Source organism: Tenebrio molitor, chromosome 9 (genome assembly GCF_963966145.1).
Source record: "Tenebrio molitor chromosome 9, icTenMoli1.1, whole genome shotgun sequence".
NCBI classification, from domain to species: domain Eukaryota; kingdom Metazoa; phylum Arthropoda; class Insecta; order Coleoptera; family Tenebrionidae; genus Tenebrio; species Tenebrio molitor.
In genome coordinates, this window is record NC_091054.1 from 16520247 (window position 1) to 16539982 (window position 19736).

The following is a 19736-nucleotide window of genomic DNA, read 5'->3' on the forward strand; positions in this document are numbered from 1 at the left end:
AACCTTCGACATGTGTAAAAGTTGTAATATTTTATGCATGTTTCTTGAACTGTTTCAGATGACTGTTGGAACATAATATACTATGCATGCAATTTTTTTTCTAACTCCAATAATAATCATAATTTAATAAATAACAACCCTATCATCTAGAAGCACTAATTAGCGCTCGATCAGAAAAGTTAAGCAACACTCAATGGTGCTTTGGTAGCTTTGGTGAGAATTTTAACTTAAGCACATAAATTAGAGATTTTATTTAATCCCCAAAATTACGAGTTTAATTAACAGCTAAAAAGTAAATTTCCACTTGTATTAACGTATCCTTAAAAGGTTGTAAAACTTGTTAATATAATTATTTGGAGGTTGACCCGAAATAACCTTTTTTCTGGTTGAAATTTTTTTTCACAATTAATATCTGAAATAGCAAAATAAAATTTTCTTTTTTCGATTTGTTACATTTAACTCTATAAAACACAGTTTTTAGATTAGTCTTATCTCAAGCCATAAGCGAGATATCATATATTTTTATTTTAAAAAATGTCCCGGCGCCTCCACCATTATTGTAAAATATAATTTCGATTACGTTTTCTTGACTAGTGTTAGAGATACAGAGATGCAGTTTCGTGCATTCAATTTGACTTGAAAAATCCTATGAGACATAGTATTTAATGTCAGATAAATTATCAATCATCTTAGAAATATCCCGGCGCCTCCACCATTTTTGCTAAAATAAAAACAAAAATTTCACAAGTATTGTTACCCCAGATATTTGTAGCGTTTTGCGTTCGAATCACCACAATTATGTTTATAAAATACAGTTGTCAAATTTAATCCTTCTTAAACCCGAAGGGAGATATCGTTATTTTAAAGGATAAATCCTGTTATATTTTATGCAAATTTTTTGCTCTTTCAGGTGACTTTGGAGCTTATTCTGTACATCCAAATCATCCAATGTAGCTTCAATTTTGTACGAAATATTTCTTGACAAAATAACCTAATTATTTAATTGTAGCCAAGAGACGCATTTTTAATGGTAATATAATAATGATATGATAACATTGGATTAGTGATGTTAAGCAACGCTGGACGGGTGGCCGTCGCTAGAAAAAAATTCACTAGTAAAGTACAGAGCATAACTTTTTTTCATTTTGTACTTATGGTAAAAATCTTTTTTTAAGTAGCATAAATTAAACATTCTTAAGCAAACCGCTACATTACGAGCTTAATAAACGTCTAAAGAGTAAATTTCCATCTGTTATAATATACCGTCAAAGTCGGAAAACTTATTAAAATATGCAATTGGGGCCGGACCTGAAAGCACCTCATTTCTTTCTGAAACTGCGGCGACTTTTATTAGCACCAAGTACGCCTTAGAAACCTCGAATTGCGAAACTTTTGCCGCGATTTGAATACCTGATTTTAAACATTGTCAGAAACAAGCTGCGCCCCCTCCGCCCAACACGACTCGGCTCGACCCCACAGGACCCCGTCCAAACTTCACATGTCACCTCGAAAATGCTGTGTTTAAAGAAACGCCGAAACGAGTCGCGGTTTTGCGCGTAATATCTGGGATGTTTTACGTGTGTACGCGGGGTTGTTTGTAGGACTTTAATAAATGTAAAGCGAATCTCCCTCTCGCTCGCGACCCTCTCGCACCACATAAAATTGTTTAAGTGTGCATTGCTGGCGAAATTTTCATTATCATTTCTCGAATTTATCGCGTTATTAAACGCGTAACTTTATTAAAACGTAATTGGGGAAGGGGTGGATGGTTCATTTTTTACTAGATTGTCATCAGCGCGAGGTGCATTTTTGCGTGATCGGGTTTGGAACTGCTGACCCGGCATAATCTTGGTGCATCCGGGAAATCCCTACGGACACGTTAATTATTCGACTTAAATCGCATAATCGGATGCGACGTACGAGCACTGATCGAAAAATTATCAAAGCGATATTAAAAGCCTTGCAATTTGCAATATCCATTATACCTAGATTAATAATGCATGCGGCATGATAAAACCAGAAATAATTGATGCACCGCGATGGGTTCATCTAATTTATTTATCATCTAAAAGCTCAAATAAAAAAAAAGAGTGTGTGCTTAGACCGCACGACAGAAGAGGTGACGTCATAGTCAATAAAGCGAAATATCGCTTTCGCTATTCTCCGGACCGAGCCTGACGATGATTTGAGTGTGACGATTTTAGCGTGTCGCGTGACGATTTTACCGTGTCGCGTGAAACGAATTCACTGCCATGCCGCATGAAACTAATTCACGGCCCGTGTGGTGCGCCTAAAGAAGGTTTCAATTTTTGAAATGAATCTCACGTATATCTGACGTCTTGTCGATTTCGAAACGCACTCGACAACTGACAAAGAAATTTAGCATTTTTACAAAGACATTTAAAAGCTGGATAACCGAACAAAATTGGAAAAACTTTCGTGTATGTATTGTATACACTTATTGCAGCTTTTTCACATTTTTCGAATACCACTTATTCTGGGATAATTGTTGCTTACAAATGCAGAAAACGTCTGTAAACTCTGGCCGAAATCGAAAACTTATTTTCCAGGTTAACATCAACACCGTTGCTTTAAAACTGACGTTTGTTTGACATTTCACCGAAAAATCTGCTTACCAGTGGCGTCGCGTTTGGCAATAAAGCTGGTAAACTACCTAATTCCAACGTGTAAAATTCATGAGGTATGATTTATTATAAATTAGCGTTTGAGACCACAAATTCTCTACGTCCATGTATGGAACGCTTATTTCCATAGGATTTCGCTACGACATGACAGATAATTTGCAACGCCTGCTCTGATTTGTTTTCTTTTTGATCACTTTGTAGAGCTTATTGCAGCTTTTTCGCATTTTTCGAATATACGAGATTAAAAAACATATAAAACATTATTTGTTACATCAGTTTATAAATAGTTGCGCAGAAATTCCTTTGAATGCTTTTTCTATTGTGTTGCGGCACGATAGTCCAGTTGCATTTTAATTTACAAAGCATTCCGCATCTATTATATTATTTAAAACCGTCAAATCTCGCCATGTCAAATAGTTGCAGAAATGCATTCACTCTATCCCTTTTCAACTCACAATTGAATGCAGCTTGTATAAAATTCAATCATATTTCAATCTTATCTATAAACAAAATATCGAAACGTGATTCAATTTTGAGCCTTAAGCTATTGTAAACATTGCTGTCTATATATAAATAGAGCTTTGGGTAGTTGGATTTAAAAGAGATTTTATCCTTTTCACGTCTTGATAGTTGTGCAACTCAGATCTGTTGCCGAGACAATTTTTCTCGTTTACCTTAAAGCGGTAGAAATGAAGAAGTGATTAATCGCATTTTTCAAATTTGATTACATTTCAGTACTTGAGAAAAAATGGGAAAACGTTGCCGGAGCTGAATTTCTTCCTGACATCTTAATATTTTATTTACGCATTAGTGCGTTCCGGAACACTTGAAATTCTCTTTGGAGTCTCGAAAGATTCGGGGGATTCTAAATTTTATCCCCGGCTTTGAATATCAAATAAACTTCATATTCATAATAGTTCTCCGTTGAAAAATCGACCCGGGCAAGTGTAATCCAAACCACGCACGCACTACATGTTTCGCGTTTGTCTATGCAAATGGGGGATGCTGCAAACGGTATTCTAAAAATAACCGCGAGATATGTTGCGTAGTTTTCAGACGAATGAGACAATGGATGCAAATGTGTTTACAATCCATAACAAGAGCATCACGGTTCCATTAAAAGATATACGTACTTGCGGAAGGGTATCGAGAGGAAATAGATTTTAATTTGAGATATAGCGAGGCGGTAGTAGAGAATAGGTCAAAAGAATAACCCAAAATAGAAGAGTAATAGTCAGTATAACGTTTCTTTGTGGGTGGATTGTGCTTTCAAAGAGTTTGGGCGAAAATAGAAGCACCTCCACCATTTTTGCCAAATATCAAATAATGTTAAATATTAGAAAATACAGAACTTAGCGTATTTTATCTAATTCATATTAAAAATATCCCGGCGCCTACACCATTTTTGCTGAATACCTACTGTTTTCTCAATTTGGTTGTAGGTCGTAAAATTGTGTGATACTTTAAGTTAAAGACCTTGCGGGACTGATAAATCCTAGTTTACCACTAGTAGGTAATATTTTAAGCAGGGTTGAATTGTACATTTTGCATGTTTGCATTGTCCAGCCTTTTCAAACCCAACCATTGTGCCCGTTAATCGCTCATTCATAATATTCAATAAAATTTTACGACCTACAACGAAATTGAGAAAACAGTAATATAATCAGCTATTGTTAAAACATGCATTGCATTGCATTCGCAACTAAGTCTATAATATACTAATTGCCATAACCAAGTCTATAATCGCTATCGTAAATTGTTAGGAAAATATCATTATTTGCACTGAAAAAATTCTTGCACTTCTTGGGCTAGTGTCAGAGGTTTAAAGAATGTAGCTTTTTTGATTCGCTTACCGTGCGTAGTTCTATAAAAGACACTTTTCAAATTTGATCTAATATAAACAGTAACGGAACTATTATCATTTGTGTGAAGAACTATCCCGGCGCCTCCACCATTTTTACTAGATATATTAATAATTTTCTCGCCTATTATTAGGCGTATAGATATGCAATTTCTTGAATTAAAATCACCATAAATTGCTCTACCAAAGACAGTTTTGAAATCTAATCTATTGCAAACCGTGAGGGAGATATAATTTTTTTATTAAGAATCCAAGAGAAGAATTTTTGCAAAAATTAAATTTAGTCTGTAACCATTTGAAAAATTCTGCAAATTAGATTTTTAAATTTAATAACTCTCCTCTCAGGCCGTGCGCTCTGTGTACCCCACGTAATTTAATTTTTTTCGATTTCTTTGTTATTCCATCTCCGGCACATTAATTAATTTATAGTGTCGCACTCGGCGCACCTTCCTCGCCCCCACAAGCCATTCCCTTTTATATCCGGCGAAAGGCGAGCACAAAAGCCCCGTGAAAATATGCACGCGATTATGTTTTCGTCGAAGATCCCGTCGAAAGTGAGCATTCCGTGATTCCATTTCCGTCAATTCTTCGTCAGTTTCGGGGCGGCTCCGGATTGATCCACGCATCAACGGATCCGTTGCCGTCTGTCTCTTTGTCGGTTTATTTAAATACGCGCCGGTCCATTTTCCGTCGACGAAGATTCCCGGATAACCGCGCGTCTTCGGAACAATGCGTCCTCCCACCGCCGGCGACTTTAAGAAAAACCGTCATTACAAAGTAAACCGGAGAAAACAGACCGACGGCCCGGATTCGGACCCCGGAATGATAGTTGGAGTTGTGCACAAAAGACGGCTTTTGTGTCCGGGAATCTTTGATGTAGATAGTCCGGGCTCAATTTATTCTTTTCGCCGCGAGCTCTGGATGTCCATTTATCATAGAGCGCGACTCTCTGGTGATTTATCGGATTGATAAAGATGAGGGACGGCGACGGTGGCGGAATGGAAATATGCCGGAGGGACGCACAACAGCTGGCTCATTTACAAGTAAATCGCGTGACCGCAGAAAGACGCGACGCGAGGCTCGAAGAGCTCTGTCAATGAAGGGAGATGAAGAGGAGATTCTTTACAGCGAAAGATGCAAACTGCGCGTTTAATTAATCTGCTGAACACTTTACAACAGACAGTTTTTTCATTTTGTAAAGATTCTTTCACTGTTTTTGAACAACGAGCTAACGCTTCAAAATTATGTAAGATTCTTTATGATTAGTTGTTTTTTTTCTCCTAGATGTATTTACTCAACTCTTACAACTACATGCACATAAGTAACTAATCTTAACGCTACTTTTACGAGTGGAAACGATTCGTCATAATTATGTGCTAGTTGCATTAAAAAATATTCCGGAGACTCCAGCATTTTGCAAATTATACAAATGTAGTTTGCTTAACTAAAGTTATACATAGAGTCACCCACCTTTATACATTCGATTTGTGGTAATCAGGTCTATAAAATGCAGTTTTCAGATTTGATGTATCTCAAAGAGTAGGTAAGATATAACTATTTTTATTGAAAACACATCCCGGCGCATCCACCATTTTTGTGAAATATATAAATACTATTTCTGTAGCTAATCCTAAATTTAGAGTCAAGCAGTTTTGCAGATGGCTTAGTCGTAATCAGGCCTTTAAAATGCAGCTTTCACTTTTGATCTCTCTTGAACAGTAAAAGAGATATCGTTATTGTTAATAATAATAATCCCGGCGCATCCACCATTTTTGTCAAAATCTTTTGTATGTTTAAATGGTTCCTGCAGCATCACGTTGCACTCTTGTTTTGATAAGATTTCTGGTAAACTAGACAAACTGAAATTTGAGCTTTTTCAGCAACTGGCAAATGAATTTCATTGAAATCGTGGAACCCTTCACGTTTACAAAACTTTGAACAACATCAGACAACAAATACTTAATAATGTAAAAACGCGAGTAGATTTTTGTAGCCTTGAGGCAAAAGCTTTCAGCTTTCCAGCCTACGTGTACTACATTAAGTAAAAATCCCAACAAGTCATGTCGTTGATGTAATTAAACCGAGACGGAGGCACCTGGCACATTGATATTCTCCTCTCGACTTCTCAAAGACGTGAATGCTCGATTGTGCTGTACTCTTGTAAGACATGCACCCAATAAAGACGCCGCCGACTTGCATTCGGCGTCGAAACGCCAGACGCATCGCACATAGGCAATTCCCTCCAGACACGTAATTTGACGTAGCATTAAATTATCGAACAGACGCGATCGTATCTCCGGCGAATCTCACTGCAATAACAATTACAATAAAGAGATTTCATGAAATCTTAATAAGCGACAAAGTTTTTGCCCGATCGCCGACTAATTCGGGGGCAATTACAATAAAATCTGAATAATTACGGAGGCTCCGGAAACTTTGTCGTCAGTTTCAGAAATTACGATTTCGGGGTAATTACATGGGTAATTTCACGATTACAACAATTCTAATAATTCTGAAGGGTGTTTACAGAGATTTTATTGTTTTCATTTGGGGCAACAAGCGCTGGAATTTATCGGCCGACTAGAAAATACATTTATTTGTTCCTCAATCTCCCTGTATTAATTAATTTAATTAATGTCAAGAGGCTGAAGCAAGTGACCAAAACAATCTACGTAATGCGATGCGGTTAACAAACAATAATTACATAACACACGTGCTTCAGGTACAAAGAGAATTTCTAATGTTATTAAAGCTCCAGGTCATGCTTTCTTGTTTAATTTTTTGTAGGGAAAAGCAGTTTCTTTAATAAATTAAAAGTTATTCCTAGAACGTTGCAGACCAAAGTACTTCAAGCCATTGCAAATGCAACATACATTTTTCTTGTATATTATCGAAGAAATATTTGATTTAGCAATTACACTGAACTCCAAAATTAACGCATCACTTTGATTTTTTTAATTAAAAAAGCAAATTTTTAAATATTTAAAAAAATATGTCAACAACAATAACAGCTGAACCATGGGAAATATTTTCAACATATTTTCTTACAAAAAAGAGCACATAAATGCAAAAGAAATACAAAAATTCGAAAAGGTAACATCACGAGTAAAAATGAGAAATTAAAAAAACCATCGAAATTTAAAGATTATTTTCCTGAAATCTTGTCTTGTCCCCTCTAGCGTTAATTGTAGCTCAATAACGTAGTGGCATGTTAAAAATGAGGTTTCTGTTATGATTTTAGCCTATATTTTGCCAAATATCCAGAAGTGCTCTTGTTAGCTGACTGAAGTCATTTGGACGTCCTTACATTGCCTGTAACAGTTTTTCCATATTATCCCATAAGTGTATTATCAAAAAATTTGTGAGAAAATAAGACGAGGAAGAATTAGTAATGATCCGTACAGAAGGAGGTCTTGCTTGTAAACATTTACAATCCGCCACTTAACAACAATTTCAAATGGATGTGAGAAATAGAAAGAGATTACGTGGACAAAAATAGAAACAGCCCGCAGGAACTGATAGATATTGTCTCAAGCAACTCTAATAAAATAAGTTTATATTGTTAAAATTGAAATCTTTCCTCAGGAGAGAGAAAATAAAGTGCTGTTAGCATTACAGAAAATAAAGAAAGCAATCAAGACTGTCTTCGAAGAGAGGATCAGTTTTGATAGACATCTACTCTTGTTGGCAATAGGAGCAAAACAGCAAAGAGCTCCTTCTGATTTCAACGCATCAAGAGATGATTAAAAAAATTTCTTTGACATGTTGCAGCCGTTCGTGGGTAAGCAGATAGCAAAGAAAAGAATATAATAATGGTGCGAAAGGGTTCCTCTACTGGAACTGAGAAGTAGAGCGGTTTACAAAAATGGTTAATGTTGAGAAAGACGTGTGTCTTAAATATTGCTTTACCACTTAATTGCAAAGTGTACAAACATATTTGAGAAAATGGGCAAAGAAGTCGAAGAAAAATGTAGTAAAGGACGAGAAGAAAAGACTATAAAGCTGATGTAGAAAGATGTCACAAGGGAGATTTAGATGGAATGTAAAGACGGTTAGAGTGGGTAAAAGGAGCACAGAAAGTATAAAAATAAAGAAATATGGTATATATGTATGTAGAGGAAAAACAGAACATTTTGGTATACAGTGAGCGACAAAAGTATGGAATAAATTCCTTAAAAATTAAACAAAATTTTTTTCAAAAAAATCTTTCAACAGGTCAATTTTAGTTTATAAAATTCATGTTTTAGTACCAAAGAAAATTCCAAGCAGTCATTTGTTTTCGAGTGATGACCTCATCGATACTTTTTTTAAATAGAAACCCTCTATTTTTTTTCTTGATTCTGATAGCCCTTTTAATTGTCTAAACGACAGTGTAAAAATTTTATTATCTTACATAATTAAATTTTTGAGAAAAAAACAATAAATTGGGAAAAAATAATAGTTATTTACACTACGAGAGAGGAAGGTAAAGCTTTTGTTCACGCGAATTGCATGTTCGGCCACGACGCGCAGCGGATTCAAGTGAACAAAAGCGGCCTTACTCTCGAGTGCTGTATTTGATTTTGTTCGATACCAGACATAACTCCTTAGAAAATGAGTCTGTAACTTTATATTCAAAATTTTAAATAAAATTAAAATAAAATAAATAAATCACATTTTCGGAGAGATCTGTTGCTATGGAAAAAAATAAAATACAAAATAAACAAAGTTTTGCAAAGTCAATAAAGTGATTGTGCACACCACGTTGTGGAAATGGATGACGAAGAATTCTGTGTTCCTGATGACGTCCTGGAAGAGGCAAGTGCCGCGAAGTACCAAATGGTGCCTACGAAATCAAAATTACGATACCAGAAAGAATTGGAAATATTTACACAATGGCAGACCGAGATCAAGGGAAAAGACGAAAGCAGCATCAGCGCGGTTATTCAATGTTTGTATTTCAAAACGTTTATATCTCCAGGTATCCAGGTAAGAGGTTTTTTTAAATAAGCTATTAGTTGTTTTAATATAATAAATTGTACAGATTCAACAGTCTCACCTCCTTTTTGAAAACAAAATGTAGAAACTATCAGCCGAAAAAAGCTACAACTTCTTCAAGAAACGATGTTTGCAAGTTTTTACTGGAAGCGGCGGACCAAGAGTGGATCCTTCAGAAAGTTGTACTGATGATGGGCATATTCGGTGGCCGTCGTGATTAATTATGTAAAGTGATGAATTGTTATACAGTGCGGTTTTTTTTAAGACTGGCCATAGGGTTTTACAAGCTACATTTTTCAACCCCCTGTTAACTTTTGTCCCCATGACAATATTCAACCCAGTTTTGTAGTAAAGTTGTGGGATATGATAATGTATTGAAACAATTTCAATTTAATAACCAGAATCAAGGAATAAGTTATAGCAAAAAGACATTTTTTGAATACCGTTTGCTCTAATTTTAAATTTTCAGTAGGCTAAAATTTCACCTGACATTTGTAATTTTGATATGTAATTGATTATGTGATTGCTTAACTGCCTCTGGAGGCCATTTTGAACATTTCATTTAATTTTTATTAAAGTAAAGAAACTTGTTATAACATAAATAATGAATCTATCGTTATAAAATGTAAAATATTAATGTTCACACTATTTTTTGCAAATAACATTTTATTTGTAAATTGTCTATTACCACCATTTAGGTATTACAAATACAAAGTTAACAGGAGGTTGAAAAATTAGCATGTAAAAGCCTCTGGTCTTAAAAAAACGCACTGTATACGTTATTCACGTTGAATTGAACATTTCAAGGTCAAATAATTTAGCAAACAGTGACATATGCAGGTAAAGACCGTTCACGATGGATTGAGCATTGCTAAATTCGCATTATGTTGGTTAGCTGCATGTCACTATTTACAAAACATAATTACAGAACCAAAAAATAAAATTATTTGACCTTGAAATGTTCAACTCCACGTGAATAACGTTTAGTTATTATTGGTATGTAATTATTTTCAATATACAAATTCTTTTTCATAAAATCGAATTTCAATTATGCGTGAGCGAAAGTGCGTGAGCGAAAGTACGTGAGCAAAAGTGCGTGAGCGAAAGTGGAACCTTCACTCACTGGTAACCATGGATACAGACCCACTTTCTAGGGAGGTATCGAATAAATATATATTTGTTTAACCAACTGAATCTTTTTATTAAATTTACATTCATAAAATTCTACACTTCATTACTCAAAATTGTTCAAGTTATTTTAAGACCTACAACTCAGACAAGGTAACCAACTTGTTCAAAACAATTATATTAAAAAGAAGGCACAGCAGCGAGAGGGGATTTATCTATACGGATATTTATATCAAGTAATTATAATTCCTTTGACAGCACTATTTCACGTTATCATATTATGATTACTGTATTCCGGCCCACCAGACAACCGATGTCACTGTATTCAGGCCGGCTTACGGATATTAGATCTAATGAATAATAATGATAAAATTTATGAGGGCCCAAGTGTCAGAGCTAGATCCATCCCTCTTTAATATCGACCCACTTGTGGTATTAATTATTGTGACTGTTGAGTGTTGCTTTCCGATATTTTGGATTACAATATTACTACAATTACCACATATTTGATGCGATTCTGTTTTAAAATTTACCAATGTTGTACATAGTTGCTATGATATGAAACTGTTGATTGATTTGATCTATGCAAAATCAATGTTGTTCAATAACGCTAAATTTTGAAACAGAACCGCACTAATTATTGGGTTTAGTTCCTGGTGCCGTGTGAAATCCACGACTCTTTTTGATGTCCAGAAACTCATTATTATATCAGTCAGTTATTGTATATTATTTACTTTTTTATCATTCCATGTTGTCAACAAAAACTTTTAACAAACTTGCACTAAGTTTTTTCTTAAATTTCATTTTTCTAATTTCCAACTGACGATGCCACAGATTATTATAAACTTTCCAGTTTTCGGTTTTCCAGGGATCTAATTTTAGCTTTGGTACAACAAGAACTTACTTAGAAATGACAGGCAAAACATTACATTTTCACTGATGAGGCTTGGTTTCACCTTTCTAATTCCTTAAATCTCAAAATCATAAAACCTGAGCAGCATGTAATACTCACAATGGTACTAAGATACCACTTGCATCAAATTAAAATTGGTGTCGGGGTAGCAACTTGCCTAAGTGAATTTTGGTCCAATCTTTTTAAAGAAACTATTAACGCTCAAAGATACCAACGACTCTTTCTTGAACCACTTATAAATCAACTGGACGATGTGAACCTAACAAACGGCTATTTCCAACAAGATTTAGCTACTGCCCACACGGCATCATCATGAGCATCATACAGCATCATTATTATAAAAATAAAAATATTATTTTTCTATTATTGATTCAAAAAATTGAAATTCAGGCATAGTTATCGGTGCCTGAAGTGGGTCATTTTCTAACGTGTATTTCTTTTTGCATTGTTAGTAAGATCGAAACCATAGAAACCATACAAAACAGTGTGTGAAATGCGATTTCACGCACATGACTATTTCTGTGTTTCACTTCACGCACTGGATTTTATTAGTTACCTAGCAACATGGTCACTGCATTGAAACTTCAGAGTTCCTTCAAAAATTTGAATTTTTAATTTCAATTTTTTGAATCAATTATAGAAAAAATATTGTTTATATTTCGTGCGTGAAGATGTTTTTGTGCATTCAAAGGCTTATACTGCCTCGACCTTCGTCTCGGCGTAAAAGACCTTTTCATGCACAAAAAACACTCTCTTCACGCACTTAATATAAAAATAACTATTTTATAATATTATTATTATGTTGCTACTGACTTGTTTGCTACTTACTTTTTATTCCATTTTGTAACATGAATAAATTGCTTGAAATATCTTTCGATAGACTCCCTCGAATGTGACACCCCCGGTACCATCTGTTCTCGCTCAGCACCACACAAAATTACCCCTGTTCAAACAGATTATCGTCTGAAGTTTCCATACCCGCGATTTTTTAACGTCAAACCCGATCACGCGAACACGTTAAAAAATTGAAAATATTTAAAAGGACGAACACCGACACGGCCCATTATTCGGCGCACTTTATCACTCCCTAACAATATGTAAATGATCCTGTTTACTTGAAAACGTCTCCGCAGGTACATCACTTTCTTCCACATCCTTTCTCTTCCGTCGACGATGCTTCATCACGTCCGTCCACTACGATAACGCAAAGTTTGCAACATTTTTTAAGAGGCCCGGTGACATCCTTATCGGTCGGGTGTTGCTGTCGACGCCCCACTTTATCGGTGGAAGGACTCTACCAAAACAAATGAATCGCTTTTAAAGCGTCAGATAAACTAGTTTGTAGTTTAGTGGGGCGGCCCGGACCAAATCCCTAAATCCCGTCGAGTGCCCTCAGAAAAACGAACGGAACAATATTATTACAGAAGATAACGACATTAAAGGAGAGCGATATGGGGTGGCGACTTTTTCGACACAGGTCTGACGCCCGAAAGCTCCCCCAATGTGGTCAGATAGAAAACAGATTTATCGCTTCCCACCTAACATTTAATATTTATGTCTTGGAGTTTTCTCTGGCGGCAAATATTCTACAACATGTCTCTAAAACTCTCGAAAACTGGAATTTTCAACAAATTTACAATTTTTGCTCCTCGATTTTGTTGAGTCAAAGTTTGATGGACAACTATTCACAAATTGGTTCCTGTCAACAAGTTCGGCTGACACGAACAATACACATATTTGGGAAGCTTCCCTATTACATAATTGTGCTAGTGTAGTGTTACGTTATAATTAGTTTAGATTATGTAAATATAATTTTGTTATCATGTACTTACTCTCCTGCAATTACACGGTATGATTCTACTAAACAAGGCATCGATAGCACATTAACGTTATTGATCACGAAATAATCAAGTCAAACACATTTTTTGTTTAGTGAAACATGTCTAGGAAGTGTTAAAATCTCGCAACAAGATGGTGCACCATCGCATTGTGCAAAACTGAATACAGTACAGGTGTGATTTAAATTAATATATTTTTTGTGCAATGCGCCCATTGCTTTTAACGACGAATAAATTTTCGGTTGCACAAAAAATGTTGTATACACCTTGGCCGCGAAATTCTTTAACATCCTCGAGATTGTCGTGCCTCGGCCGCAAGCAGCCTCGGCGATAATTTTTTTAAGCAGCCTCTGAATACCAGATTAACAGCGACAGTTGCATCCTTTCCAGGTGACATCCACTTCCGTCAAAGAATGCAAAGGGCGCTGACCAGAAATGCGGGCCCGTCCGCACCGGACCCCGACGCCGCCAACCCCCTCGGCCCCATGGAGGCCACTCTGTCTTGTTTATGGGTGTTGACGCCTCTGACCGCCACTGTATCACTTCTCGTTGTCATTGTTGCCATGTTTACTAATCAGTGGTTGCACACCGAGGAGAAGATGAATAATCCCTCGTACAATGGAACCGGAGAGAAGGATTATTTGTCCAAACTCACCATCTCGGGATTATGGATGCTCTGCTTCACCAACCGTGAGTCTTTTTGCATTATTTAAACGCACCCTCTCGTACTTGCACTTCTGCAAAACGGGAAGATGAATTCACGCAACACGCGAACAAATATTTTTTTCTTGGCGACAGCGCATTAATATCCTCAGCTTCACTCGTGCAAACCTGCGCTTTTTACATTCTTGCAGATCTGTACTAGCCCCGGCGTGTCATCTGTTGCGCTCAGTCGAACAGACCGAGAGGTGGCGCCAGCGTTTCACGATCGCTACAGTTGTTATGTCGCGTTTGCAAATAAAGCGCGACTGCAATTAAAAGTTTAACCGAGCATCATGGCCAAGCGCTTAGCGCGCCGATTTGCATTCGGAAGGCGCCGGGTTCGAATCCCGGAGCCGCCTGGCCTGGCTGGGTGGGTTTTTTTCATCACATCTTGATATGAGCACAGGTCTCGTATCGCAGATAAGACAAATGCTGAGTCTCAGTATTCACCCCTCAGCATCTACTACCACCTTCCTTCCTCACCGTACCCATCCCGAATCTTTCCGTAATTGTGGCTGAAAAGGCGTTGGTAAAACCTCAGCAGCCCCGCCCTTTTTTGGACCTTTACCTTTTTTTCAAAAGCTTTCCCAACTTGACAAATTCACAATCTGTTGTTTGAAATTGGAGTCAATGCAAGAAACCCTCCGCAGCTACTTGTTCGGAGTTTATGCTTTTTGAATTTTGGCGTTGCCTCCAACTCAGGCCCCACCGTATTAAAATCGCGATAGATTTGTTAGCAGAGGGAGCAAATAACATCCCTTTGCAACACTATTTACCCGTGCACGTTTCACCCCAATATCACTTTAATTGATTGTATTGTAGCGCGCGCTCTTTGTAGGGCGAATTATTAAATTGCAACCCCTTCTCGTCATAATACACCTTCCACGTCTTAAGTGAACGTGTTCGCTGCACAATGGTTCAGATATTGTGTATGTTGAGTAATAACGCTCGGGGGCGTCCCCAACTTTCCTTAATGGAGATATCTTGTATTGTAGCTTCGCAATTTGGCCGTTCGGAACGGCTTGGTCACTGTATTATATTTTTATATAAAAAAAATTCGAGAGAAAGCCGATAGAGGCGGCGGATTCCGGTTCGTTCCCTATTAATTTTCTCATGAAAAATGTTAGTATCGGAAAAACATATCTCTTTTTGAAGAGTAATTTATTTCAGTTTCTTTTAATATAGATCTCAAAGAAAATCGCATTTGGGGGCTGAAACGCGTGTACCGTCCGGAAGTAACTCCAATATCAAATTCTCAATGGACAAGAAAAAGATCGAGACGATCCATCAAATTAACCGATTCCAGAGCGAAATTAGAATCTTGGGGAATCTGAATCAGAATGAATTACCATCACCTTTGTCTTAATTACAGCGAATCTCGTCCTGACAGAAATTAAAAACGAAATTATGGAATCGGTGGGATTAATTCCTTTCTGGCTTTAATGGCGGCGACGGCAGGAACGTATTCGCGCCGGCGGCACTTGTTTACTCACAAAACAAAGAAACGGGGTAATAATAAAAGACTACTTGATGGAATAACACGAAAATGCACATTTTAAAACAGGGGCGGTTTTATTTTCACTTTCTCTGAATTAATTCCGGGATAAATCGGGTGCATTTTTTGTCCTTTGCCAAACACGAATCGCGCTCCTGATGCGTGTTCATGGCGACAGCATCTTTTATTCATATATTTTTTCGTACGTGGCAAAAATCCAGCGGCTGCCCTCCCGTGACTAATTGGGGGCGGCGGACTTCCAAAAACAAAATTTCACGGCCGGAATAACGAAAATTTGTTATGCTACGATTAAAAAATCGCGTTATGCAAACAATACACAACGAAAAATTAATGAGTCGAGGGGAATTGCAAATGGGGCCAAAAACGAATCGAAAATTTCGCCGGGTTGGGGCGGAGTCACGCTCTGACGTACCCCGAAGTTATTGTTCTTTTTGTTGAGTTGTCCTTTGCCTTGTCAAACTGCTGTGTCGGCGGCGTTTGCGGCATTTTTGCTATTACATTAATAAGACTGTTGTTAATTAACGACGAGGTCAACAAGAATTCCGGTTGCGGGACTGATGTTTTCGTTCATTTCCGGATGAAAATGGAAGAATTCTTATCGATGTAAAAATGCGATTTAATAGGAGAAAAATGTTGGAAATTTCTTGGGAATTTAATCAACGAACAAATTTGGACGCAACTGATACGGGGTGTGGCGTACAATTTCAACGGAAAATACTGGCAAAAATTATAGTATGTACTTTATATTTCTGAAATTCTAAGGATAACAAAATGTTTGCAAACAAATAATAAAAATCCATTCGACTCCTCATATTTAATTTAATCAAGTACAGCTTTCACATCGGACCCATTTCAAGCTATTAGGCAGAAATCGTTATTTTTATTCAAAAAATTTTCTGGCGCCTCCGCCATTTTTACAACGTAAAATTGTGTTTTCTCAGTTAATATTAAAAATAGTGAAAGGCCGTTACTTGAGTTAGTTAATAGAAGCAATAAGAGACATATTGGAATTTATGCAAATGATATCCCGGCACCTTCACCATTTTTACAATATGTACGAATAATATCGGGCCTTCAAATAAATATATATTTAGAGTAGGCGTAGGCGACATTCTAATTCTGTTAACAGTGTAAAGATAATTTTTGTAGGTAACCAATTATTTTTCGGAGTTACACAGGTTTCATAGTAAGCTTTTTCCAAATTTCATATTGTCATATTCCGTGGAGGAAGAATAGGGAGAACGCACTACAAAAATTAAAAATATTTTTTAACCTAATTATATTTAGTTAAAATGTCAGACGTCTCTTGTGTCATTTTCTACGCTGAAAAATGTTGCAAACAATTGAATTTCCATAGGTTGCTCTAAATATAAATTTATTTGAAGGCCCGTTAGTATATTATATCATAACGAGTAGAAGTGAGTCTTTTTGTGGTAAGCCCAGAGATTGAAGACCGAGACAAAGTCGAAACTGGGCGAAGCACAAAAAGACCTTCTACTCTGCATGATATAATATACTATTTTATCTTCAAGCTTGAAGATAAATACCATTTTCTTACCGTTAGAAATAGTAAAATGCACTCTTTCACATTCGATTGGCCACATTTGTGTCTATAAAATAGGGCTTATTAATTTAATCTGTTTCGAAGCCTTTTATTATTATTATCATTTAAAAATATCAGTGGCATTTAAGAACAAAGTTATTACAACCAAAAGAAGGAATTGCTAGACTGATGAGTATGAGAAAATTCTTTACAGATAGTTCAAGACCGTGATAAATCTCTTGGGCACTCTAACTTACTTCATAAACTCGGAAGAAGCCACTTTTTTGTCGACTGCTTGTTGATAATTATTTTCCCACTATCAGAAAGTGTAAGTTATGCCACAAATAACTTTGGAGCAATATTTTCCGAAAGGCTTTTAGTGACCCCTGGGACGTGTTAAAGATTACACCTTCCCCTTTACACATCCCTCGTGTTCCCCCAAAATAAAAAATTGCTACAGCTTCCAATTCCATTTCATTCAATAAACCGCTTTGTCTTTTTCAGTCGGTCCGGATCCCAATCCGTAAATGACCGAGATTTTAATGATTATTTTTGGGGTTGTATAAGAACTCGGGACCAAGTCGTATATCATTGGGGAGTATGACAAGCACGGCCATAAATTCATCAACACCGGTGTTCTGAAACAAACGCTGATTTACGGTTGCCGTTAACGTTATGCAAGGCAGAACCCTCGGTCCGATCTGTTGTGTATTTAAGAAAGTGTGCAAACGAACTGGTTAATAAGGGCCTTGTGTCAAACCCCAAAGCAACGGCCCAGAGGCCGTCGACTTCATTAAACACTTTTCCCTGGTGAAATCCAGGGGACTTGAAAAGACGTCAAAGTTGATGGCATTTTCTGATGTTTCTCAAAGAAATACAAACTGAATAAACAGCCGTCAAATGTCGGAAAGCTGCTTAAATAATCTACGAGGAGTGTATAGGGGAGCATTCAGAGTGATGCGATTCATTTTAGAAATGAAAATATCGAAAGCGATAATGTTATTTCGTGCGTCGTTAGCTTGATGGAGAGACTGACTGAAGGAAAAGACTATTCAAAGGTGAATAATATCTTTATAATTGAACTAGGTAGATCTATTGCGCTTTTCACACATTCGCGCATTTGCTGTTAATAATGAAAACGTAAAGTCCAAAATGATTTCTTAAGTCAATACCGGAATAATTATTTGTGTATCAAGGCCAAAAGGTGCATCTTTTCCGTCCGACTCTGAGTTTTCTGGCCGAGGCGCAGCCGAGGCTTGAAAATGAGCGAGGACAAAAGGTACTTTTTGGTAGCGATGCACATTAAATTTTTTAGGCAACTGCACAAACTACAAAGCAAAAGACCTTTTTCAAATAGATAAATTTATTTAAAATATTAACAATTTTTTAATAGTATTTGTTATCAGCTTGCCAACAAAAGTAGAAATTTATTATTTGCAATACAGTTACTTTTTTAAATAATTTATGGTGACAGGACAATTATCGGTTTTGTCAGTTTCGTTGCTAACTTACTAAACAGACCAACAGATGACGCCACGATCAGCGTCCGAAAAAGTGCGTCCAATAAAGAGTTACTTTTTGTCCGCTTGTGAATATGTAAAATTACCGCTTTCATTACGGGTGCTTAAAAAATATTGTTTGTGTTTGTGCACTGCGGTCCAGTTTGCTTTTTTATTTAATCGCCGATCAATAATTTCTTTTTGTCTTTTCGTTTTACTTATTCTACCTCGTTCTAGCACCAAACCATCCATCTACCTTTGTCTACTTCAGACGTCGCGCCAGCGCCTGCACTCCACATAAAATTAAATTAAAATCCCCTACACCGTCGATTTTCCCCCAAACAAAACCACCGACTTGATCACAAACATCGGCGGTGCACTCAGTCAACCAAATAACCGAATAATGCCCGATGAGAGATGGATTTTCCGTAGTGCACCGGCGGTGTTGTTTTCGGAGGCGTCACGGTGTGAATAATAAAAAACAGCGCGAGGGCGGCGCCTGCCGATTCCGTAAGCGCCCTTTTGCCTAATGAAGTGTAATAAATTCCGCGATTATAACAATCCATTCGGGCTGCGAAACCCGACCATCGATCACGCCGTTATACCAATCATTAATTCTTGAGCTCTGTCCTCGAGCCCATAAACGCGTTCAACAAGTTCGCAGTATGCAGCGAAGGTATTAAATTTCCGGTGGAGAGAGAAAGTTGGCCGGGGTGACAAACGGCGCCTTCAGCCACCCCCGTGTTTTAACGCGCCAATTCTAATTCATAGGCGGCGGTCACGTAACGCCAAGTCGGCCTCCGGAAGTTATCATTGCAGACAAGCGATTCTTATTATCTCGAATATATAGTCCGTTCCCTGGGGAAATGCAAATCGGACATGAGATGTCTAAGTATAGAGTTACGAGTATTTATGTGGAAGTTTGCCACCCTGCCATTTTGGTATACCTATACTACCATTTAAGATAAAATTGCGTGATTAGTTGGTTGCCTAGAGGCAAGGGACTTTAAATTGAAAAAACATTGAAAAAAGTTGTAAAAAATAACGAAAATAACATTTTATACAACAAATTTCATCAGTTCAACCGATTAAAATTTTGTCTAAAATATCTGCA

General features: G+C 36.9%; 1 protein-coding gene across 1 annotated transcript in view; it reads left to right on the forward strand.

Moving 5' to 3' along the window:
- Positions 1–19736, forward strand: part of stg1 (stargazin-like protein) — a 279644-nt gene that overhangs the window by 54984 nt on the left and 204924 nt on the right. The window contains exon 2 of the mRNA XM_069057854.1: positions 13753–14052. Within this exon, the coding sequence (XP_068913955.1) occupies positions 13753–14052 (300 nt within the window). The remainder of the gene's footprint in view (positions 1–13752; positions 14053–19736) is intronic.